The sequence below is a fragment of the Anabrus simplex genome, chromosome 1 (assembly GCF_040414725.1).
Source record: "Anabrus simplex isolate iqAnaSimp1 chromosome 1, ASM4041472v1, whole genome shotgun sequence".
Classification (NCBI taxonomy): domain Eukaryota; kingdom Metazoa; phylum Arthropoda; class Insecta; order Orthoptera; family Tettigoniidae; genus Anabrus; species Anabrus simplex.
Genome location: NC_090265.1, coordinates 1196468025 through 1196494904, shown reverse-complemented (window position 1 = coordinate 1196494904; position 26880 = coordinate 1196468025). Strand labels below are relative to the sequence as shown.

The window sequence follows — 26880 nt, the reverse complement described above, 5'->3', positions numbered from 1 at the left end:
AGCAAAAACTGGCATAACTGGGATTATTTTCTGAGAGTCTAAATTGTTTCATAAGTACATGCATTGTTAGTTTTGTCACAACTGTTGATGGATTTCATGTGATAGATTGGTAAAATATGAATATAAACTGTTATAATTATACAGTAAAAACAGAGAGACCATTCTTTCCTGAGAGTTCAAATCATGCTGGCATAAGGGAGTGACACTATTTTAAATAATCCAGTTGAGTAGTGTTAATCAGAGGCATATGGTTCTTTAAGATACATCAAAATTTGTTCAAAATGTTCTTTGTTGCATTTATTGTTACATGCAAAAAATCATGCCTCCACCTATTAGTCATCTTCACTTTATACTAAAATTAAACTTTCATTACTTTCAAAATGATTTACTCAGAGCTAATATTACCGGTTACTGCCAACAGAAATTTCCCTCATTCCATTATGGATTGTAAGAAATCTGAATTAAAGGGAACTATGATGCCAATACAGATTTCACATACAGAACAACTCGGTTGGCAGTATTACGTTCCTATGAAATATTTTAATTTTTAGCACTTTCTCCCACTTTCGGACACCTTTTATATCTTCATTATTCATTTTATGTAAAAGCAGCATTTATCAGAATATGAAAAAGCAATGATTACACATCATAAGTATTTCCTTGGAGCAATTAACAAAATTAGTGATAAACTTACTTGTATGGCAACCCCAGCGGACCACCAGGCCAATTAAATAGTACATGAATGTCATATATCCAGAACTGAGCTGTCTTTTTATAGCAAAATTGTGCACAAATCAGAGAAAGTCCAGACTAGAACTAACTGAAAAATGTTCTAAAATATTTCAATCCAATTATAACATTTAACTGAAATAATAATAATGGCCAACTTAACAGAATGTTAGCCTTTTGACAAAAGCACTGCTTGCGTACATCAGTGAATCTGATCAAGAAAGTTTAGACCACAGGGTCTAAATACGATGGCAGATATATCCCCCCCTCTCTGCACTCATCCCATAAAACAGCTCTTTTTATGCAACACTGATCAAGATTTTAATGTGACATGACCATTCAACAATATTATATATACAAATACTTTTACATACCAGCAGCTGAGCACCTTCACAAATCTGTGACTTATTTTAATAATACTAATCATAAAAAATAGAATCATATAAAAACATTTGTTTTTTAAAATAATTCTAATGTAAACATCAACTATGAAGAAATAAGAATTATAACAAATTATACTGGCCTCACTATGAGTTAGCATAATTTGATATAATTAAAAGAAAAGTAAATGTTAGAACAAAATAAATATGACAAAGATAAAAGCAATTAAGAGCTTGATTGCAACTCTTACAAAATGTTTCTAATACACAATAAACATACTGTTTCTTTAAATTATTACATTCACCTGAAAATGACAAAAAACTGATAACTAGAGCCCAGATTTCCATGCAAATGCATGTTTTTAAATAAGCTAAAATAAGCAAGTTACACTTCTCAAACTTTGCAGATATTCGTTTTACGACTTAACTATTCCAAATAACCATTATTTTTCCATGCATTGTTTGCATGTTATGGCCTTTTCATGAGAAAATTCATGCATGATGCATGTTTCGAAGATGCTGGATTTAATAGCGAATATTTTGATGTTAATATTGCATAATATTACTTCTCTTCTGACTTTGGCGATATCGAATTTTAAAGATGCATGATAGTGTCTTTTATGAATGTTAGTTTGTAGAAGTTGGAACCGTTTTTCCACGTTATATGTCTATTATTGAGAGATGGAGAGAGAATGTATTGCTGACAACTAAAGTTAGTATGTATATATGGTATAGTGATGGGATATTCGATCACTTTACGGAATCGATTCATTTGATCCCGTTCACGTTACTGAATTGATGCAGTGATGCTACAGACGGCACATCAGAGTCACCAGAAACAACATTCAGTGCTCACTGCTCCCATCTGGTCTTCATTCTATGAACTGCTTTACTATACATGTCATCCAACCTTCAGCTTTCTGCTGCAGCCACTTCTTCGCATTAAGTTTTGATGTTACAAAACCTTTGGCCCATGGTGACAACTGCATGAAGTAATTACACAGAATTAGATGTAAAAATATCTGCCCGCATGAAACTTATCACTTAACTGAATTATTTTTTTCCAGTGTTAGGTTGTAGACAGTTTGAGTATATGATGATGTTTGCATTAAAAATGCGCAAGTGGAATTCAGCAAAAAGAATATGCAGCAAGACTTAAATTAATATAAAATTAAATTTTGGCAAATTGCCTGCTGCGGTACCAAAATTAGAAGCTACAGGACTACCCCTTGTCGAATCATTAGCAGTTATTGAAGGCATCCAAATGTGACTGCAATCATCACACAGAAAGTAGCTGTGACAGCTAGAGATAAGCTGTACAAAGTGACGCGTTAAAATTATGATTTTGAATTCATCAAGCGTAAAAAAAGACGTATTGTGTGGTGAAAATGCAAAAGACATACAAGTTGATCTCACGTAGTCACAAATGTTTTCATTTAAGCATGCACCTCGCACTTCTTGTGACGTAGAAATATCATTTTCTGTGTTTAAGAATGTGCTAACAATCAAAGCAATTTGGAGAACTTAGTTGTTGTGCAATGTTTCAAAAGAAGCTGAAAATGTAACCATGTTGAACTGAATTTTGATAGTGCATATTTTACACTTTGTTGTGCATGTTTTGTCATATGATAGTGCATGAATACATGTATATTTTGAGATTTGATAGTTGCACGGAAATCCGGGCTCTACTGATAACCATTAAGAAAGGATCAGCCATAAAGTTTCATTCTACAAAAATCCTCTGTTACTGCAGTAGGCAGTAGAGAAGAATAATTAGCTGAATGTTAGAAATAATAAAGCAGCAAAATTCAGTTATGCATGATGTTCATGATCCTTACATCTCCAAACTGTAAAGAGGATGTGAAATTACATTTTTAGTTGGCTGAACACAATTTATAGAGATGAAGAACAATTAAGACATATAATCTGGAACAAAAACCCATTATTAAACACATGTTTTGTCTAATCAAATGGACATTATATAGGCCACTTAAGGAATATGAACTATACTTTGACAGGAAGAAGTGGCGAGTGCTTGTATACCACACCTGGGAAACTGGAGCTGGAAAATAATGATGATGGGGATGAAGAAGACAGGCCACTGACAAGGAAACTGTCTGGGTTGGACCTGACAGATTTCAATGAAACTTGGGTGAATGACCAATTAACATATCCTACAGATAACAGTAATAATTTTACATGAAATCAAGGGTACTATTATAATTAATTGCTAAAAAATAGCTTGGCAGCTCAGAGTGATTAACTGACTGTGTAGAATGACTAAGCATATGCAGTTAGAAATGTACTGATCGTTATATTTTTAGTTACATAAAAACCTAGTACTGAAAAAGATATTTCGACAAGGAACTGAATTTCAGCTCCACAAACCTATTTTACAAACACCTGGCATAGGCCCTATATGAATTTATCAAAATACTGTATTTGGGTTTCGATACTTCAGTATTATTTATAACGGAAGCTAAAATAAAATGCAGTTTGAAATCGTATAGCAATCTATATACAATACAAAATGTGCATGCATTTTATCTTTTATGAGCATAAAAGGAAGAAACTCATGTATTACTATTTAGAATCACTCATTTTGCCACACCAAGGGCAGCCTATGGTAACAATGGCAATAGTACAGTGATGTTATGATGTCATAATTGACCATCCTTCCAAATATCATTGCAATCGATGTCTTCAATACACCACATTTCATTTAAAATTGTAGCAATAAATTACCATGTTGTTAAGTATGTAAATATTATTTTATGATAGAACAACTATCACCATTAATTTCATGATATGTTACTGCTGATCATCTTGCTATGTTTCATAGGAATCAGTCTGGTCTAGCCCAAAAAGTTTCCTTGTGAATAATGCTTCCTAGAAACTTCAATACTTCCATATAAACAAAAGAGACATAATTCTTTCTTATACCCTTCACACACAGTTTCAAACAGACTATTTCTGACTCTTTTTTTTTTTTTTGCTAGTGGTTTTACGTCACACCGACACAGGTAGGTCTTATAGCGAAGATGGGATAGGAAAGCCCTAGGAGTTAGAAGGAAGAGGCCATGGCCTTAATTAAGGTACAGCCCCAGCATTTGCCTGGGTGAAAATGGGAAACCACAGAAAACCCTCTTCAGGGCTGCCAACAGAGGAATTCAAACCCACTACCTCCCGGATGCAAGCTCACAGCCACGCGCCTCTAACCGCAAGGCCAACTCACCCGGTATTTCTGACTTTTAAAGTCCTCAATTTAAAAGAAATGTCCAGCCAGTTCATATAATGCTTAGAAAAGCAGTCAGAGCAGTATCACTGCCTTGGCAGCAAGATGTACTCTTTCCATTACATACTGTGTGTGGGTCTGGATTCCACCAGGAGTAGAGTTCAACTTATTTCTAAAAACAGGCCGATGACCTAGATGCCAGAACCCTTAAAACAACAACCACCACCACCATCATCATCCTAAAAAAGGATCAGTTCTCTTAAAGAGCTGTGGAAGAAATTGCCTTGTTTATGTTGCCTGTATTTCACAGCAGCATTAAACCCGGTTCGAATAAGAAAATAACTAGACATCTGGTACAGGGATGTAAGTAGCAGCACAAACAAAAACATGAGTACATTAGGTTGAAAAGTAAAATTCCACTCTGTTTCCAATCAATCATATCCTCAAGTGACAAAAATGCAATGATTACAATAGTCGGATAAGAGTACCAGCAGATTTTAAAATAGAAATCTCCTTCAATCCTGACCTTTCAAATCTAGATGGCATTAATTAATAAACAAACAAATAAATCAAGGTTTCTGTTAATGCCTAGCTTTGACAATGTTGTATATCAATACAGAGCTGAACTATACTTTGATAGCTGCAGACATTCAACCATATTCAAATTCTTCCTAAACTCAAACTAAGATACAGAAAACTGTAATATGATAAGCCAGGAATAGAAAATACAGTGAGCTGCAGCAGTGTAAGACACAAAGAAGACATACCACAACGTCAACACTCTTACTTCCTTTGGATAATCAAATGATAATGATAAGCAGACATTATGAAAACAATACAGAATAATAACTATATAGGCTTTTGGGCTTATGCCGTATCAAGAAAATAAGGTGAAATTCTTTACGTTTCTCAGAGAACTGTGCCCTACGTCATAAGAAGAAAATCTTGACTGTCTACGAGAAAGTCTGGCTGGACATTTCCTTAAATTCAGTACTTTAAAGTCAGAAATAGTCTGAAGCTGTGTGTGAAGGGTATAAGAAAGAATTATGTCTTTTGTTTATATGAAAGTATTGAAGTTTCTAGGAAGCATTATTCACAAGGAAACTTTTTGGGCTGGACCAGAAGCCTTTCTCGTGGACAGTCAAGATTTTCTTCTGATGACGCAGAGCACAGTTCTCTGCGAAACGTAAAGAATTTCACCTTATTTTCTTGACACGGTATAAGCCCAAAAGCCTATACAGTATCATGTCTATAAGTACGGGCCACTAAAGCATCAATATCAACAGAATAATAACTGTAATAAGTTTCACGGAGTAATTTTCCCAACTTCAAAATGTGGAAGTAATATTTAATAATTCAATACACACTAAAAGAAACTGACTTAATTTGTACCATTATGAACAAAGGATTAAAATAAAAGTTTAAAAAGAGTCAGTTTGATATTTTTAATGGGGTAAAGGTTATAAAAAGAGAATGCATAAAATTGGCTATTCAGTCCCACTAGCTGTCATAGTTATTTCATGCATAAATACTCAACTGTAGTATAAATTAGTAAAGATTATTTTTTTAAATGAACATACTTATATTTGGTTACTTTAAAATACCCTACAATACAATGCACTGTCAGCATTACAAAGTTAATTGATAATGGACCAAGCTTGACAGCTGCAGTCACTTAAGTGTGGCCAGTATCCAGTTTTCGGGAGACAGTGGGTTCAAACCTCACTGACGGCAGCCCTGAAGATGGTTTTCCATGGTTTCCCATTTTCACACCAGGCAAATGCTGGGGCTGTATCATAATTAAGGCCATGGCCGCTTCCTTCCCATTCCTAGGCCATTCCTGTCCCATCATTGTCGGCGCGACGCCAAAAAAAAAAAAAAGATAATGGAAATGCATAGATATGTGAAAGATCCATACAACTTATTTTATTGCACTGTAAAGGTATGAATAATTAGTAAAAGTATATTCAGTATATCTGTATAGTTTAATAAGTCGTTGAACGCAAGCTCATATTCAAGATCACTAAGGATTATCATAGAATAATAATAATAATAATAATAATAATAATAATGTAATTGTTTTATATCTTAACTACTTTTACAGTTTTTGGAGAGGATGAGGTGCCAGAATGTTGTCCCTTCTTTTACGTGATAATAAATCTACTGATAACAGGGCTGACACATTTGAACACTGTCGAATACCACCAGAATAAGCTGGGATCAAATCTACCAACTTGATCTCAGAAGGTCAGCGCTTCTACCACTTGAGTCACTCGGCTAGCTATTCTCAGATTAGGCTTAAGAAAAATCAAATATGGCCTACTAATCAATAGCCACCATGGAATAATATTGGTGTTACATCTCACTAACTACTTTTGTGGTTTTCAGAGGCACCGAGGTGCTGGAATTTAGTCCCGCAGCAGTTCTTTTACAGTGCCAGTAAATCTACAAACACAATTGCAGATGTATATGAGCACCTTCAAATACCATTGGACTGAGTCACGATTGAACCTACCAAGTTTGGGTCAGAAGGCCAGCACTTCAAACGTCTGAACCACTCAGCCTGGCATTTTTAACTTTACGAAACAAAGTTATGGAAAAAAAAAAAAAAAAACAGCATAGCTCATATTACTCTCTGCAACTTTTAATGTCATGTGGCTAGGAGAATGATACAATAGGTTTTGTAAAGTAACTGATCACTTTTGTATTCACTGATTAAGATCATCAAGGAGTCTGCAATTTCTCATATTTATCAAGGTCAGCAATCAGTAAAGGATACTGAATGCAGTTTTCACTGACAAGTTTGGAATTTCATATCTTACTACACCACAGCCTACAAGCTCGAAAATTCATAACCATCAGAAGAAAAGCTCTGAGCATTACTTTTGTTTGAGGAATCCTTTTCTGCAAGTGAATTTCAAGGGAATTAAGAAAGAAAAAGGGAAAAATGACCTTACGCAAGAATGCATGTATGTCTACCCCTCAGTCCCTATTAAAAAATTAAATAGCAATCCATTTTGCTCATATTCTCAGCTGTTTCTCTAAATGCTAACTTGTATGCTTCTCTTAATATCAAAAGAAATCTATAAATACAATAAATAGAAGCAGTTAATATATCATGAACTTATTCCTTGTAACTTATTACTATATTTTTACTCTACTTCATAACAAGGAAATATGCAGTACATTAGTTGAATTATTGATATGTTTATAGTCCGCAATAGCAACATAAATTTATTCCATTATAATTATCTCAATTTGCAATGTTCATCCACTACAAATTCAAGTGAAAAATGTTTTTCTAGGCAATCTGCGAAGTGAAAGTTGTGGCTGAGAAACGAGCAAGATTTTTTCAAAAGGCCGTAAGGATCTTCAAGTACAAATATACCATGAATTTTATCTTCGTTACATCTCACTTCCCTCATGCAAACACATGGATATTAATTGGAAACAAAGTACCGGTACCTGAAATGATAACAGATGTTTGGGACATTAGTAGCATTGTCGGTCTCTTCCTTTTGTGTCTCCATTAAAGCCATATTAATTTTTCATGCTTTGAGACTAATAGCAGCTACAGGGGCATTCAACACATAACATTATTATTAACTAGATTAATGATTTCTGGGAGTTGCAGCAATCCTGGCTCATTTGGTTTTAGGTTGGGGATTTTAAGGCCGGATCTATATGCCATTTGGTGGAAAGTCTTTATTCAAAGCTTTGAAGCTGGCCAAAGATCAATCAGCATGTCATAAACTTTCTAATTGCTAGTGACATGTCACCACGCCCTGTCAAGGGTAAAATATGGAAAGATACCATATGATTATTCAGGTGAAAATTGTAACCCAATATTGACCAGGATTTGGACTAGCCACCTGCCCAAGAATAATAGGCAAAATAGTCTTTTAGGATTATGACATTTTCAATGAGAGAAACTGCAAGAAAAACTTTACATGTTTCGAAAAGACCTTGCTCTGCTTCAAATGATCAAACTTTCTACGCAACACATACTGAGAACATTTCTAGAAAAATACATGGGTATTTGTAATCTATAGCAACACTAATTTACTGATGAACCTCCTTTACCTGCCCACTTATATTTTGCTTTTGTAAAAAATGTTTGTAAATTAAAATCCTGATACTGATGACTGTCCTATGAGAGCACGTTCCTCCAAACATTCCACACTCATGCTAGGCAAATACTGGACCGATAACTCATAAGAAATTCCATCTCTAAAATGATTACAATTAAAATATCAGAAGAGACAATGTAAGAAAACTGGCTAACAGAGAACTAATACCTAGCAAATATATGATGATTATGTCCAAATGGTTTACTGAATGGAAAATCATATTGATCTTAAACATAATCATTTTTTTAAAAAGAAGGTCTTGTCCATGACTGAATTAATTCTTTATGAAATAATATAAACTGTTACCAGTCACAAGTTTTATTAAATAATTTATTTCACAATAAGTTTCAGAAGACTTCGCTTCATTGTCAGGTGGTGAAAATGGTGACATACGGTATACTGTTGCTCTACTTGGTACAAAATTGTTTTCATAGAATATTATAGTACTGCAAGAAAGAGTAGAAGCTATGTGCATTATTAAAAATAAATAAAAATTAAATGTTGGGTTATTCAGACACCCAAAACTAATTTTGAGCAATAAATTTATAAATTACCAGAAAAAGAAAATATATCGTCCCTGCTCTGGCAAACTAGCGAAACTGACAAACTAAGGAATCTGTAGTTCTGAAGTTGTGGTCTAGATTTTGTTATTTATATATTGTCTACCCTCTGACAAAGTCTCACATCTGCAGCTCATTCTGTATGCCTAACACATAAAACCAATAATTAAATATAAAAATTGATTTGACATGAGTAATCACAACTTCTTTCAGCTCTCCTAACCTTTTGACAATTTTCAGATTCGTTAGTTTGCCAGAGCAGGGACGATATAGTAACAGTATTATACTTGAAAAACTGAGTTGAAACTGAAAAGAGATGGGTTCAGAGATTACAAATTATTAATTTGTAACATCTATGTTGGATCAACAGTAAGTATGTGTCGTCTCAGAAATATACATTTGCTGCTAAAGCTTTTTAATATTGTTTATAAATACTAATTTTCAATGAGCACAAGTTGAGGATCCATTAAATGATGTGTATAAATTTCTGAAGTTTCTAAAACGTTCAGTTTTATCCCTTTTGGAAGTGTGTGTAAAATGGTGAGAGAATTTTGTATATTTGATATTTCTAGATGGGCAGCAACTGCCAAGTTTTCATGCTTATATAGCCAAAATGCCCAAAATGTCAAATCCTCTTCCAGTCTGTCTAATTTTGACAGGTGATTTGAATTTATCTGGTATATTGACAATGAGGTAGGATCTGACCCAGGTTGTTTATGGTTGAGAAGCTGATGACTGGATTTTCCTTCTTGAGGGCTCTGGATATTTGGTAAGATATTTTCCAATTAATGGTAAGCTGTGATATCGCATGTCTTTCTTTTTGGTGTTCACTTTCTAGCATTGATTTTTCTGTTGTTTTCTTCTTGATGCTTCTAAGCATTTTACCTATCACTGTGGACTGTATCCAGTATTTATGGCCATTTGTTTTATGAATTGAATTTCTTTAGTCCTACACTCTCCAGATAAGGATAGTTTAATGCTCTATGAAGCATAGTTTGGAAATGATGCTTTTTTTCAATTTTTTTTATTTTTTATTGGTTGGGTGGCATGAGGAGTTATGTATGGTTATAGTGGTTACTGTTGTTTTCCTGTAAACGCTGAATTTGTGTGTCCCATTTGTGACTGTCATAGAGAGGTTCAGGAAGTTACATGATCTGTTGGTTTCATGTTCTATTGTGAAACTGATATTGTAGTGTAAGTTACTGAACAGGAGGCATAGTTCAAGTTGTTCTTTATCCCCACTGAAGGGGAATATAGTGTCATTTAATAAAATGTGTAACTGGTAACAGTATATATTATTTCATTAAAAAAAAAACAATTTCTGCAATTTCTGTAAGTTACACCAAAACAGTGTCCTTAATTTATTGGTAGGAAAAAATGTGAGCATCAAGTTTACATATTTTTGGTGTAATTATTCTGTAACATTCCCATTCTTATGTTTTGTAAGAGCAACAATCTACAATAACACTGTTGGCTTCTTAGTCCTGTCATGATTTTACCAGAGCCCCATTAGCCATCAGTTTTCAATCTTCCTGTAAGGACTTCATAGCTAGTGTACTAGTCCTGGGGCACATGTTGCCTCCACTGTACATGCCGTTGCTCATCTTCCACAATGTGGATGAGCGGTTGAAAAATAATGTTCTGTGTTGAGGAACACTGAAATAAAAAATGACATGAAGAAAGACCAAAAATTATCTACTGGGACAAACTAATTGTTGTCAATCACCTGCAGAAATACAAATAGCCTTAGAATAACAGAAGATCTATGACAAAGTGGAGTTCTCTTCTCTTTACTGCTATGATGAAGGAGATTCAACAATTAAGTCACATCATTAAAATGAAAGACAGGACTTTTGCAGATAAGCAGCTAAGAAGCAGAACAATACAATCCCATGTTCTCTCAAGATTAAAAATGCGGTAATGATTATGTACAGAAATGGGCAGCTGTACCTAGGTGTACTCTACTGAAATGAAATGAGAATAACTGAAAATGGTAGGCTGAGCGGACCTTGAAACAACCCTCACATCCAGGTAAAAATCCCTGACCTGGCCGGGAATCAAATCTGGGGCCACCGAATTAAGAGGCAGGTACACTAATCCTATATTGTGGGGCCAATCTGGTTCCGATAAGCTGGAGGAAAATATGATGATGCAATGAGATTAATGCTTCTTACTTCTTATGTATTTCAAAGGATGCAGGACTGCCAAATATTGCCTCACAAAGGGGTTCTTTTAACGTGCCAGTAAATCTTCTGATACCAAAGCCTCTGGAGAGAATTCCTTAAAACTCTTTGGACTTTATTAAACATGTGATAGTCTGAAGAGAAAGCATCTGCTTAATAGTAGTAGTAATAATAATAATAATAATAATAATAATAATAACAATAATAATAATAATAATAATAATAATAATAATAATAATAATCGTATGGCCTCAGGTACTGTGTGGTGCTTGCTCATCAATTTTGATGTTCTGTTTTACCCTAGGCTTACTAGATGGTAGAGTAAACTAAATCTCTTGGGTGGCATCTATGGTTGAGTTTTAATAAATTTTGTTGGGTAAACACCAAATGTGTTACCAGAGATCTTTTACATGCTAAAATTGTACGACATGGAAAGCCGAACAGATCTTTTTTCACTGTTCAAAAATTAGACTACCTGTGCCGGGTTTGAACCCGCTATCTTGGGATCTGGAGGCCAACACACTCCCACTGATCCACAGAGGGAGCCAAACTGCTAATAAAGCAACATACATACAAATCAGTTTCTATTTCCAGTTAATGTGAATATGATACTGAGAATAGAAGAAATTACTATTGGAGAATATATTAAAGAAGTAAAAATGTCTCATAAGTATAAGATAAGTACTGTAAATAGTATGAATCTATGAATTTTCAAATCCCTCCACAACTGGAATTTTGCCCTGTAAGGAGCTCTTCTATGAGCTAATAGAAATAATGATATAGATTTATCACATTTAAAGGCTGACCATTTCTATCAGGATTTAATACAGCAACCTATAACATGCATCTAAGTTCAATTGAGTAATCCAAACACATAAGAAAAAGCTTTGATAGTACAACATTCAGACCTTACTTGTTTGCAGATTTAAAAGGGCCTTTATGCTATGAAAAAAACACCTGACAAGATCAGGGTGATATCACAAAAGAACAAATGTAGCTGGAAAATTAATTAATAGTAACATTAAGTGTTAGACTAAGCATGTTACTTTTGATATTTAAATACCACAAAATTAAATGTAATTTAATGTATCTGATTTTTCTGATCAAAATTTAAGGATCAACATTACATCCTGGTGGTTTCATATTACTGAATAATAATAATAATAATAATAATAATAATAATAATAATAATAATAATAATAATAATAATAATAATAATAATAATAATAATAATAATAATAATGTTATTGGTTTTACATCCCATTAACTACTGTTTTCATAGAAGGTGAGGTGCCAGAACTTTGTCTCGCAGGAGCTCTTTTACGCACTGGTAAATCTACCAACATGAGGGTAGTGTATTTGAACACCTTCAAATACCACTGGACGGAGCTGGGATTGAAATTGCCAATTTGAGTTCAGAAGTCCAGTGCTCTACCGTCTGAGCTACTCAGCCCACCAAATATTACTGAAATGACAACCAGGATATAATACTGGTCCATGAATTCTTGCATAATTTATAGATCTTAATTCACAATAAGGATTAACATATTGATATTATACTAATACAAACCTTTCCACAGCTGCAATAACATACTTGGAGGTACTGTAAATGAATGACTCACACTGGTATAAACTTTTAGGAATTCTGTTTAGCTTCAAAAATAATAAAGTGGAAAAGTTACTACAGACATTTCACTCTTTGTAAATCCTGATCAGGCTATAAAAATCTGTTGTATTGATATGGATGATATCTGACTTCTATCATTATAAACAGCACTGCAACAAGTCTTTCATTAATTATACTTAAGGACACAAAGTCAGAAAATCAATACAATGAACAAAGACCTTAAAAAACAAGAAAATAAAAACAAAATATTATGATAGAAAACAAATCGACTTTTCAGTTCTACAGATTGGTCATTCATAGATAATACTTATTTTTACATCATATGTTGATAAGAGTTGCTTATTTCAATTAAGCACAGTCCAAACACCCAGGAAAAAAAAAAAGCCATATCAGTTGTCAGTTTTGTGCTAGTAAGATGAACAGAGGAAAGGTTAATACTTATTTTCCAATATTATGTGTGAATTTAAATTTCATATCCATTATATTCCGAAGTAACTGCCACCCAATTATAAAAATTAAGAGACAATAAATGCAACTTTTAACAAAATTTTGTACAATGAAATAAGATTGCATAATTCACTTCCAAGTAATAACCTCAACATAATACCTAATGATAATTTACTCACTTAATACCATCACAATAAATTGTATAGTCCAATAATGAAATATAATGTATGCTACACAACTTGTGAAACAATACTCTAACATCCTGGATGTCTAATACTTGTTATGAAATAAGAGAACTTGGTGAACAGTTCAATTTATAAAATGAATGGCCATGTCACATTAACATACAACTAACATTACTCACAAGGCAGAGTGAGAAAGCAGGGGCCTATGATGACGTTTGTGGCTGTTCCTGTTCTTCTGTTTGCAGCTGAATGCCACATCCCCCCCTCCCAGGCAGGCAATGGAGGGGGTGAGAGATAGAGAGAGACCCACGCTCAACTCCTCCAGGGACGTTGTGTGGAAGAATAGCACTTCCAACGGACCGAACTCAATGCTCAAGCCGCCCTTTGATATGCTTCACACCCATGGTGTCCATCCTTCATACAGCAACGCCAAATTATCCAGACTCATGGCCTCGTGGATAACATACTCCACCTAGATGATATACATACAATTCTTCATCAATAAGAGATCAAGTCCAATTGAAAACTTAATGATAGGAAATACTATAAAAATGCTTTTAAAAAAAACGCATCAATTCTGACACATCAGTCGCCTCCTTGCATATTAAAAATGTGAGAGGGTGTAGCTTTAACATCGCATCCACAATGTGAAAGATGGATATGAGACCATGGTTGTTATTTCATTTTACAGTGAAGGCCGAGTGTGCAGGGCTGGTGGATGACAAAACTGGTGGAACAGTGACAATGTGGATGGGCCTGCGGTGAAGGAAACAATACTGCTGGTAACATGTTGGGGCTTGTGAAAAGGAAGCTCTTAGAAGAGACTGGAAGTGGAAACTATGAGAATCTACTGTGGGCCTATATAAAGAGAAAACCAAGTGTGACTGATCAGCCTGGGGTCAGTCTTGAGTGAGTCAGTGTTGCGTCAATCACGAGTGAGTTCCAAGACGGATGAGAGTCCTGTGCGTAAGCGAGTACTGTGGTGAATCTTATGGTCTTCATTATGTGGAGTGCAATAAGCTGTGAGGTGAACTGTACTGTGATGACACTGTGATACAGAAAGCCGTGTTGGAGAACAGGAGTTTGATGTGCAGGTGTGCATATGTTCGGTCACAATCATGAGTAAAAATTCAACCATGAACCCTCAATATTAGCCATGGACTGTCTTTTAGATTGTGTGTGTTATATTTTGCTTCTCATGAGTTTTGTAGGCAACAGAAATAACTGCCATGTTGTGTACCTTTCCCCATACTCATCGTTAATAATTTGGGCTAGTTACTTTCAATTAGAGAAGGGTTTTTTTTTGGTAGAATAAGCTGAAGAAATTTACTACTAAATTTAAGCCTGAATGCCCTACCTGACACAACATGATTTTTCAAGTAAAAATTACAAACCTGGATCAACTACGAATCAAGCAAATTGAAACAAAGTTTTGCTGTAATTGTTGGACCAATCAAATCAGATATTTATATACAAATATATTTCTTTAAATGATCAAGGACACATCACAGAAGACACCATAATGTGTATTCTATTTTACTCAAGCATCCAACAGACCAGGACAGAATGCAGGCAATATTGTTAGCTGGAAAATAACAAGAATAACAATCTGTCATGCTTTTTAACTTCCTAACTCCCAGTGAATGAAGTGGTCATAACTGCTTTGAAGTCTTCAATAAGCATTTTTCATAACCAGCTTCGCTGAGATGCTTTGTTGTTGTGTTGTTGATTTCTTTCTAATCTTTTGGACATTCTTGTATATTATCACTGTTTTGTTATACTTTGTCTTTTAGACAATCCTCAAATGGGGGAAGTGTCTGCTAAATTATTTTAATAAATATATATAACTTATAAAGAATATATTATTACAGTCTTACTAATAAACAGTGTGTAACTTTTATACAAGGTTTATGTGCAATTATTACTAATAAACTGTATATAAGCCTCTTGTGTATACACCTGTTATAGTTATTCACTGAATTGCTTATACCGACCGGGACCCTTGTATAAGCGTTGTATAGCAGTGAGTGACGAAAAAGAAACGAGTGATCAGTTTGTAATATAATCGTGTTAAAATATCCGACTTACCCATTAAGTACATATTGAAAGAATGGGAAATAACATTGATGATCTCCACCACAGAACATTTGAGGTTATGGAGGCTGGACATGTTCATAAAATAAAACACTTTAAGAGACGGGGTGGCCAATTTCTTCTAGATGAAAGTTTTAAAATGAAATATATATTTACGAAAGAGTATGCTCAAATTGTCATTACCACAGACAGAAATTACTTAATGAAAGATCCAAGAGGTAATTCTATATCGTGCGAACTTCAGTCTCACAGCACTATGGACATGAGTGCAGAATGAGGTTAGTAATTATTAACAGTGACATAATTATTACTGTTCTGTTCTTGTTTATTTGAGCATTCCATTTTATTCTATTCTCTTCATGCTACTATGTGGCTTCTTGAAAGGTTTGCTCCTAGATAACCAGCAAAAGCGATTATGAAGGCGGTGAATGTGAAGAAATATGCCAGAGAACTGCCGGAAGAGATTCCTACAGCTTACTATACGTGCAGTATAGTAATACAATGTGTATACCATGTTTATTAGTAAGAAAAATATGCAGTGCTTATACGAGGTTTATTCAATGTATAACGATATAAGTGTTAAACAACTGTATAAGGAATTTTTGTTAGTAAGACTGTTATTGTACAATTGATTCATGATCAGAATGAATGGAAGAAACTTCATTCTGACAATTCCATTTACTGCATTGTCTTAATACAACGGGTGTTACCTGTTCTTGTACTGTAGCTCTCCTTCCAGGATCAGGATCCCGGCCCTCTAGCTTCATACGTACACGGCGCCAAACACCTAATGCATAAGCATTTCTTTCTTGTACAGCTAGGGGAATAAAAAAGTAGTGGTTTACTAAGGTTTATCAAACAATTCAGAGCACTATTGAGGATCTTTTATTAAACACTAGCTGTAAAACCAGTAGTCAACACAACTGATTTTGAACACTAAAAATTCTTTGCACTGAGAAATTAGCCAACTCAAGTTGACTTATAAATCATATTTTGGCATTTTCCTAGCATTCCACGTTTTAAGAAATATGTAAATAATCAGTAAACAACACACTGTAATCGATTAGAAAAATCCTTTATTATAATACTATACATGCAGCACATTACTTAGAAAAATAAATTTCATGAATACTGCTGAATCAGAGCCTCCGTGGCTTAGGCGGCAGAACGCTGGCCTCTCACCGCTGGGTTCCGTGGTTCAAATCCCGGTCACTCCATGTGAGATTTGTGCTGGACAAAGTGGAGGCAAGACAGGTTTTTCTCCGAGTACTCCGGTTTTTCCTGTCATCTTTTATTTCAGCAACACTCTCCAATATAATTTCATTTCATATGTCAGCCATCAATCATTGCCCCAGAGGAGTGCGATGGGCTTTGGTAGCTGGCATAATTCCTATCCTTGCCGCTAGATGGGGTCTTCATCCATCCCATTCCTGACCCAGTCAAATGACTGGACAAAGGCTGTGGATTTTCATTTTCATTTCACTGATGAATCAATTGACCATCTCTTCCTTCAATTTTGTTAAATTTAAGATGAACAACAACAACAACAACAACAACAACAACAACAACAACAACAAAAAACCAAGGAATAACCAGGCTAGATAAAATTCCAAATAAAACCATTCAGCAATCTCTAAGAATAATATCAATCTCTGAGAAACTGGGGGGGGAATTGACTGAGATGGTTCAGCCACCTTAGGCAAAGACCAGAAGATTATGTGGTGCGCAGAGTGGAGAGGCAGGCAGTAGAAGAGCAGCCAGCTCTGGGCAGACCTAAATAATCTTGCATCAGAAAAGACTTGAATAGTACCAATGCTGATGAAAATAGACAACAAGATCAAAGTTACTGGAGGGGAATTACCATAAAAGCTGATCCCATCTGAGTGGAAGAAGAAGAAGAAGAAGAAGAAGAAGAAGAAGAAGAAGAAGAAGAAGAAGAAGAAGACTCACATTTTGAGGACATCTGTTTCAAATAGATGAGAAGAGGCTGTTCAGACAGACTTTTAAAATATTTGACAGTAGAAATAAAGTTTCCGACAATGGTTCAAGGAGGTAAGAAAGAATCTTTAGCAATCTGGATTCAATTGAGAAGACATCCTAATGATATAGATGTTGAACCGAACGAAGTATAGACCAGTGATCGACAGCTTCAGAGACTTCCATGAAGAACAGAAACTGAACAGTGGATGGACAGAGGAAAGAAGACAGGCTACCAGAGAAACAATGGAAAGATTTTCGGCTGCAAAGAATGGTCCTAGTAATGTGCAATTGTTGCTTAACATGGTCTCAAATGGCAGTAAACATTTGTTGTTGTTGTTGATAATAATAATAATAATAATAACAATAATAATGTGCAGAAATGGAAGAAATTAGTTGGGTGAAAGCTGTGACTATCTTAGCAAAAGATAATGTCCCACAAAAATTAATAGATAATACATACATGAACAGTGGCAACATTATTGCGGAAAAACACCCCAAGTGGGAATCTGGATTAAAATGTGAAGACATCCTAAACCGAGTGAGCAATTGAAGTGGATGGATGTATTTTTCCCAGTGATCTGAAGTGAAGTTGTTTACTATGGGTTGCGCGTTGGAAATTTACTGGGCGAGGATAGGAATGTGGTAAGGTCGGGTGAGGCCCTCCTTCCCGCGACAGTGCAGTCTTTCCGGACCTAGTAACTTGTGGTTCCTGGCAGTTATTAGAGCGGCCTTATTGGTTATTGGTGGTGTTGAATTGAACCCTGCAGTAGAGTAAGATGTTCAGGCCCCCACAGTAGTAAAGGCAATTAAGTGTCCAATGTGTAGCAAGAACTTAAAGAATGGAATCAAGTGTGCAAGTTGTTTAAAGTAGTTCCACTTTGGATGTGATAAGGTGAAGAAAGATTGTCTAGACAACTTTCGGTTTTGTTAAATTTGGGACAATGTGGAAAATATATGCGAAGCAATCAAGGCGAGAGACTTGAAAATAGAGAATTTAGAGTGGAAGCATTCAGAATTCGAAGAAACAGTGAAAGCACGGATAGAAAATCACAAAAGGAAACAAGGAAGCAGAACCTGATTATTAGAGCCTGGATTTCCATGCAAATGCATGTTTTTAAATAAGCTGGTTACAGTTCTCAAACTTTGCAAACATTCGTTTTATGGCTTAACGATTCCAAATAACCGTTCTTTTTCCCTGCATGTTTGCATATTTTGGCCTTTTTAGGAGAAAATTCATGCGTAATGCATATTTTGAAGATTTTGGATTTAATAGAGAATATTTGGACGCTTAATATTGCATAATGTTAACTTGCATGATAAAGACTTTTATGGAAGTTGGTGTGCAGAATTTGGTACCATTTTTCCACGATATACAATATGTTTATTACTGAGAAACGGAGAGAATTGAATGTATTCCTGGCATCCGGTTTTTCAACCAAAGTTAGTACATACGGTAGAGGTCCTAGAATCCAATTAACCTAGCACTTTCTTATCTGTTGTTTGAGTGAAAATTGACGTAAGCTGGAAGTTCCCACGTCAATCTCTGTAATTCTTAGGAATAAGGCGTCCCAGTTATACATTGCTATAAATTGAACCTTAAAATGCGCATTACTAAATGACGGCTCACTTTTTCGTCTATGTTAGACGAACAAAACAAAACTTGTATCGCACTTCTGTGACACCGCGTTAATGAGAAAGCGACTTACAAACGTTGGTTTTGTACTGAATCCTTTTCCGTTGTTATCCTGGAATTTACTACCCGGAACTCGCACTCATCACACGCGTCTGTATTATCGCAACAGGTAATCTATAGAAGTTATTGAAGACATCATCATCTGCAATCATTGCATGGAGAAGTAGCTGCGACAGCTAGAGATAAGCTGAACAAAGTGATCCGTTCAAATCCTGACTGAATTTGTCAAGCTCATAAAAGACGTATTGTGGTGAAAATGCAAAGACGTAAAGTTTGACCTCACATTGTCCCAAATGTCTTCATTTAAGTATGCTCCTGCCACTTTTTGTGACGTATAAAGGTCATTTCTGTGCTTAAGAATGTGCTGACAGACAAACGGATGAGCTTAAATCAAGACAGTTTGGAGAAATTATGGTAGTTGCTGTACAATGTTTCGAAAGAAACTGAATTTTGATAGTGCATATTTTCCAGTTTTTTTTTTTTTTTTTTTTTTTTTTTTGTTATTTGCTTTACGTCGCACCGACACAGATAGGTCTTATGGCGACGATGGGACAGGGAAGGGCTAGGAGTGGGAAGGAAGCGGCCGTGGCCTTAATTAAGGTACAGCCCCAGCATTTGCCTGGTGTGAAAATGGGAAACCACGGAAAACCATCTTCAGGGCTGCCGACAGTGGGGTTCGAACCCACGATCTCCCGAATACATTTTCCAGTTTATTGTGCATGTTTTGCCATATGATAGTTCATGAATGCATGCATATTTTGAGATTTGATAGTGCATGGAAATCCGGGCTCTACTGATTATATTCCTGCAGCTGACTCAGGGGAGGAAGGTAATTCTATCATACAAAAATACCCGTGACCTACTCATCATGGGCAAATCGATGATGCGCTGGAGTGGTGATATTTCAAGGAGGACTGGTAAGAAAGGTACAGTGTTATTTGGGAATAAAAATTGAACAGCTGTCTCAGCAGGTTGAAAGAGTGGAAGATAGTGATGATGTGCAAATGTTAGTGCTTCATGCAGGGACCAATGATCTTACAAGGAAACATCGGCAATGGTTAAATCGCTGATTGTGATGAAACTTGGAAAAAACATTGAGGTACACGTAAAAATGATGTCGGCATCAATTCTGGGCGCCAACATTCATTAGGGCGTTAACTACGGGGCCAATGCTAAGCCTGCACACTGCGTGCTTGGAGACATGCCTCTACACCTCCTCCCCTCCACGCTCCAATTGGTTTGCCACTGCACGTTTCCCTTCACCCCTCGCCAGCCCGTTTTTTTAGCTGTCGAAGAAAACCGGTGCTACACTTTGCGTACTCGATCAGCCTTCCTCATATCTCTCCTTTGTAATTTCCACATTGTATTAGTAAGTTTACGTTTTCTGAAATGATTATGAAAACGTTTGCACCTGGCGAGTTGGTCGTGCGGTTAGAGGCGCACGACTGTGAGCTTGCATCCGGGAGATTATGGGTTCGAATCCCACTGTTGGCAGCCCTCAAGATGGTTTTGCGTGGTTTGCTATTTTCACACCACGCAAATGCTGGGGTTGTACCTTAATTAAGGCCACGGTCGCTTCTTTCCGACTCCTAGGCCATTACTATCCCATCGTCGCCATAAAACCTATCTGTGTCGGTGCGGCGTAAAGCAATTAGCAAAAAAAAAAAAAAGTATGGTGCCTGTTGTTAACTGTGTTTTGTTTCGGTTTTCTTTTCACTATTTTTTAATGTTTCGAATAGACCAAAGTTTGCTTTTGTTTACTATCAGTTACTGGTGGGGAGTTTGCCCGAAGTAATGTATACGGAGTCATTTATTGTGTTGCCTTGTAATTGTTTGTTGTTCTACCAGTTCGTACAATAGCCATTTAACTTTTTGCGTATATAATTGCCATTATACCCAGAAGACTGTAGTGTGATACTTTAATATCGGTACTTGTTGAATACATAGACCTTCGTCAGCTATAACGCAAAAGTACCGGTACAGTATGACTACAGGCCTGCCTGTGATTACTGTATATCTACTGCATATATAAATGCACATCTTTTTTTAATTTTTCAAGGCTTTTCTTATTACGTCTAACTTTACTACATTCCATGTCATACTCATATCAAAGTTGCCTATGCATTAAATTTATTTATATTCGACAACCATTGCTGCAATTGAAATGTGTTGTGCCTGCCACTGCAAAACATAAATAAATCGTTCAGAACAAGCACAAATAAAAACATTCTACCTATAGGCCTATTCCTTATACCAGAGTACACAATACGGAAAATACCAGTAGTTTCAAACTCGGAGTTTACAATTGTTGTTGTTGTCGTCCGCGATGTTGTTTTGTTATGACACAACTGATAGCGTACACAAAATGGGTGGGGGAAGGGGACATAAAAAGAAGATCTGGACCTATAACCAGGTTTTGATATCCCGAGGTATCGAATCTCATTACATTCAATGAGATCCTCTACCCGGGCAAGTAATTTTTTTACATAAAAAGGTATTTAACGTTGTTTAAAGGTGGGAGATTTATTTAGTGGTGGGCGATTTAATTTAATTCATTCCATATGTATGTCAAATCTAAAGGACACTACCGACAGCTTTAAGGCGTTTTAGAAGTAAATAATTATTTAAGCGTAGGTAGGACGCAGTACCCCATCCCACGTTTGACCACGCCCGGTGGTACTTAACTCGGAGTTGTACCCACGAATGTGACAACTCACCGGAATTAGCAGGAATGAAAATATGACATTTGAATAAAATACGGGTATATTAGTGTGGGTTATTTATTATCATTATGTGTGAAACGGAACATTATTTAAAGGATTTCAATAATTATAGTACGAAAAGAAGCAAAGTATAGAGCCGCTCCCATTGAACAGCTAAGCAGCCGGCAAGCGCTGGGAGAAGGTAAACGTGCGGCTGCGAACCAAATGGAGCGGGAGGGGAGGAGGTGCAGAGGCGTGTCTCCAAGCACGCAATGCGCTGGCTTAGCATTGGCCAGCGGGTATTCATCGCTGATCGCGCGGAATTTGAAATGTCGCAACTTTTAGGCCCCGTAGTTAATGATCTAATGAATGTTGGCACCCAAAATTGATGCCGACATAGTTTTTACGTGTACCTCAATGCGTTTTCCAAGTTTCATCGCGATGGGCGACTTGACCACTGTCGATGTTCCCTTGTTAGAAGAAAGGTATCAGTAGATTATTTAATGGGAGAGGTGTATGAACTGGGGAATGCAGCTAAGAAAACGTTTAAGAATGCGAAGACCATACTTGGTGGCACAGTGCGAAGGAAGGACGTATCTCTACGGTGAGTGAAGGTTTTGAATGATCGGATAGACTGGGTGTGTCAGCAGTTGGACTGACTGCACCTGAATAGGTGAGGCTCCTACGAGTTAGGAAATCTGCACGCGAGAGTCATTGAGTCGTGCTGGCAAAGGTGAGGAAGACCGGAGTCGGAGGAGGGCTACGAACTGGAGCTAACGACGGCACAGAGCAGCTATGCATTATAGACTATGGAGGTAAGATCCTAAGACTACTGCAGGTGAATTGTGAAAGCACACAAAATAAAATTATCGAATTTTGGAATCTTACTGAATCATATCCTGTGGATATTGTCATTGGTACAGAGTCATGGCTGAATGGGAATATAAATAGTAGCGAAGTAAATCAGGGTGATTTCATTATACATAGAAGGGACAGAGAGTATAGAGGTGGCAGAGTATACATCTGTGAGTGAAGGATCATAGGTAGGTAGTTTAAAATGAGTTGATCAGGATCACGAAATGCTGTGTAAGCAAATCATGATTCAAGGGAATGCCAACCTGATTTAAATAACAGGAATATATAGGGTGCCTGGTAAAAAGTTCTCAGTACTCGATAGGCTATACGATGTTACATGTACAGGCAACAATATGAAGAAAAGTTTTATAATTGCAGGTAACCCAAATATTCTGGGCATAAACTGGTCTGGCGAAGCTACAGGAAGGGGCTACAGTCGAATCATGGTAAACAAGCTACAGTAATTAGGGATGGTGGATTTACCCAAGTAGCAGACTTTCCTACCAGAGAAAACACCACTTTAGATGTTTAGATGTTTATCTTGTAAGACCCAATGATGTATACATTAGCTGTATGGCAGTACCAGGAATTAGCGACCACTCAGCTGCAGAATTAAATATTAGGTATCCCTTAAACCCTAAACTAGATAATGAGAAGACAATGAAAGTATACTAGTATAGTAAAGCTGATCCCTTTACATTCCAAGACTTTCTATAGCAAATATTTCCCAGCTCGGCATCACAAGGTGGGCACATAAATGTAATGTGGGATGATGATGTTAAAAATTATTAATAGGGCTACTGAGCAGTTTGTGCCCATTAAATTACTAAAACAGAACCCAGATCCAGAATACTACAATAGCAAAATTAGGAGCCTTAAAAGGAAAGTGAAGTAAGGAAAGCATACAACAAAAGGCAATTTAGTTCAGAGCATATGAATAGGTTTCACAAGCTGTGCAAAGAACTTGCTCTGAAAAGAAAGATGCTTATGACAAATATATGAAAGGTATAATCTCTTCCAGGGAAAATGGGTGGAAAAATCTCTATAGGTATGTTACGAAAAGGAAAGGAGCCAGTCATGATGTGTCAATGATAATGTCCAGAGAAGGTGAGGTAATTACTGACAATCTGTTAATAGGTAATGAAGTAAATCATTGGTATGAGAATGTATTTAATGAACAGAATAGCCTGGCGATAGACATTATTGGAACACCGATTGTTCTCTCTTCCAAATTAGCCGTAGAAAAATTCAGGAAAGAATTAAGAACTTAAGGAAAAATAAGTCTACAGGGCCTGATAATATTCCTGGGGAGGTTCTGAAAACAGGAGGTAGAGCTATTCTACGCTATTTGAAATGCTATTTACTGTGTCTCTCAACAATGCGCGAATTCCAGATGAATGGGAGAAAGCAATTGTAGTCCGATTTTTAAAGGGGGTTACAGGCAGCCAGCGGACAACTATAGACCCATTAACATTATGTCCATTGTATGCAAACAAATGGAACACCTCATTTCAGAATATCTAAGGGAACAATGGGAGAAAAGTTCGTAGATTAATGGCCGTCAACATGTTTTTAGAAAAGGTTTCTCCTGCGAGACCCAGATGTTGTAGCTCTTTCAAGATATCAGCGAATCATTAGACAAAGGTGTGCAAGTTGATGCTATTGTAATTGATTTTGCTAAAGCATTTGATGTAGTACCACACAACATTCTGATCTGAAAATTGGTGGAAACAAATATTGATAAAAGGGTGGTTCTGTGGATCCAGGAATTTTTGATAAACTGCACACAGAGGGTAACGGGGAGAAGTAAATACTCCGACGAAGTTTCTATAACATCGGGAGTACAGGGTAGTGTTATAGGACTACTCCTATTTACAGCGTTTATCAACGATCTGCCGAATGAAATTCGAAGTGAATGCAGATAGTTTGTGGACGACTCCATAATATACAAAAAATACGAAATATACAAAAAATAGAATGCTCGTTATTACAAGCCAATATAAATATACTCCATAAATGGGCACTCTATAACAAAATGAAAATAAATTCTCAAAAATGCAGTCTCATAAAAATGGGAAAGAAACATAGGCAAGGGGACTTTCAGTACTGTCTTGAATGTTCTGGTATGCAGTGACTCATGCAAGTACCTAGGAATCCAGGTAAAGAGAGATCTAAAATGGAACACGCACGTAGGAAGTGTAATTTCTAAAGCTTACAAGTCCCTACACTTCGTGATGAGGGTGTTAATGGGCAATAGTTCCTAGGCAAAGGAGCAGGGCTATATATCACTCATTAGGCCAGACTTGGAATATGGAGCAGCCGTATGGGATCCATACCAAAGAGGACTCATTAAGGAACATGAGATGGTACAGCGAAAGGCTGCAAGATTCGTGCTTAACGATTTCAATCCTAGAAGTGGTGTGGCAAGTATGATAGAAAAACTTGGGTGGGACACACTAGGGACTAGGAGGAAATGAACACTGTTACGTGCCATGTATAATGCCACACGAATAAGCCAGCTTGGGGAGAATCAACTAGAAAAGCCCTGTTACATAAGCAGAACAGATCATCCGCATAATGTAAGAGATAGATGGTAGAAAACAATGATAAGTATTTGTTTGTGAGTCTGGGAATTGATGACTGGAATGCATTACCTGCAGTTGTCTTAGAGCTTTATCCCAAAAATGTAAGATGCTTCAAGAATAGACTCCAGCATTCTATAAATTGTGTGTAAATTTCTGTGTGATGGTGTCATATTTTAAAGCAATACTCAACCCCCTCTAAATTGTAGTATTAAGGCATCTGAATGATTTAAGGTATGTGTGAATTCGTATATGAACGTGCTGTATTTACAGTGCTAAGATAATGGTTAGTAATTGGACTGCTTGATCTACTGTAAGTCATAGTGTAAAGATTTGAAATACTTAAGGTAAGCGTGAATTTGATAAGACGGTATTGTAATGTTAGTAGTGAGCTCAACACATAGTATGGTAAGCCATAGTGTTAAGTACTGGAAATACCTAAGTTGTGTGTCAATCTGTATATGATGCTAGATTTTTTTTTTTTTTTTTTTCGCTATTTGCTTCACGTCGCACCGACACAGATAGGTCTTATGGCGACGATGGGACAGGGAAGGGCTAGGAGTGGGAAAGAAGCGGCCGTGGCCTTAATTAAGGTACAGCCCCAGCATTTGCCTGGTGTGAAAATGGGAAACCACGGAAAACCATCTTCAGGGCTGCCGACAGTGGGGTTCGAACCGACTATCTCCCGAATACTGGATACTGGCCGCACTTAAGCGACTGCAGCTATCGAGCTCGGTGATGCTAGATTTAGAATGTTAAACTAGTAGTATTTCATGTAATATTTTCTTTCCATGTTATTACTTGTTGTAGTCTTGTAGTTGTTTTTGTTGTTGTTGTTGTTGTTGTTAGATAATTATGTTTTACTTTCATTGCCACCGGGATATTTCCCAATCGCGATGTCTTGTTTAACATATGACATAAGTACATCGTTATAGACCGTTATGCCTTTCAGCGTTCAGTTTGCAAGCCTCTGTAAATTTATTAAATGTCACCACAATCCTCTATTTGCAGCTAGTGCTGTGGCCTCATTTAGTTCTTTACCTCTTATCTTTCAATTGTTAGAAACTGAGTATAATCGTCATCGTCTTGGCCTTCCTCTACTTCTCTTACCCTCCATAACAGAGTCCATAATTCTCCTAGGTAACCAATCCTCCTCTATTCGCCTCACATGACCCCACTACCGAAGCTAGTTCATGCATACAGCTTCATCCATCCAGTTAATTCCTCACTTAGCCTTCATCTCCTCATTCCGAGTATCTTCCTGCCATTTTTCCCACTTCTTTGTACCAGCAATCATTCTCGTTACTTTCATGTCTGTTACTTCTAATGTATGAATAAGATATCCTAAGTCCACCCAGGGTGACCAACCGTCCAGCATTTGCCGGACATGTCCTTTTTTTTATGCTTGTTCACTGTCCAGCAGGCATTTATTATTTGCTATAATATGCATGGCTTTTTGTATATTGTGTTTTTAGTTATTCAGTTTCCTATTGTCTTC

General features: G+C 36.5%; 1 protein-coding gene across 1 annotated transcript in view; it reads right to left on the bottom strand.

Annotated features, from left to right (window-relative positions):
• Positions 1-13700: 13700 nt before the first annotated feature.
• The window catches only part of nonC (serine/threonine-protein kinase Smg1), a 794437-nt gene continuing 781257 nt past the window's right edge, over positions 13701-26880 (bottom strand). The window contains 2 exon segments of the mRNA XM_068225601.1: positions 13701-13948; positions 16281-16387. Coding sequence (XP_068081702.1) covers positions 13871-13948; positions 16281-16387 — 185 coding nt within the window. The 3' untranslated portion in view covers positions 13701-13870.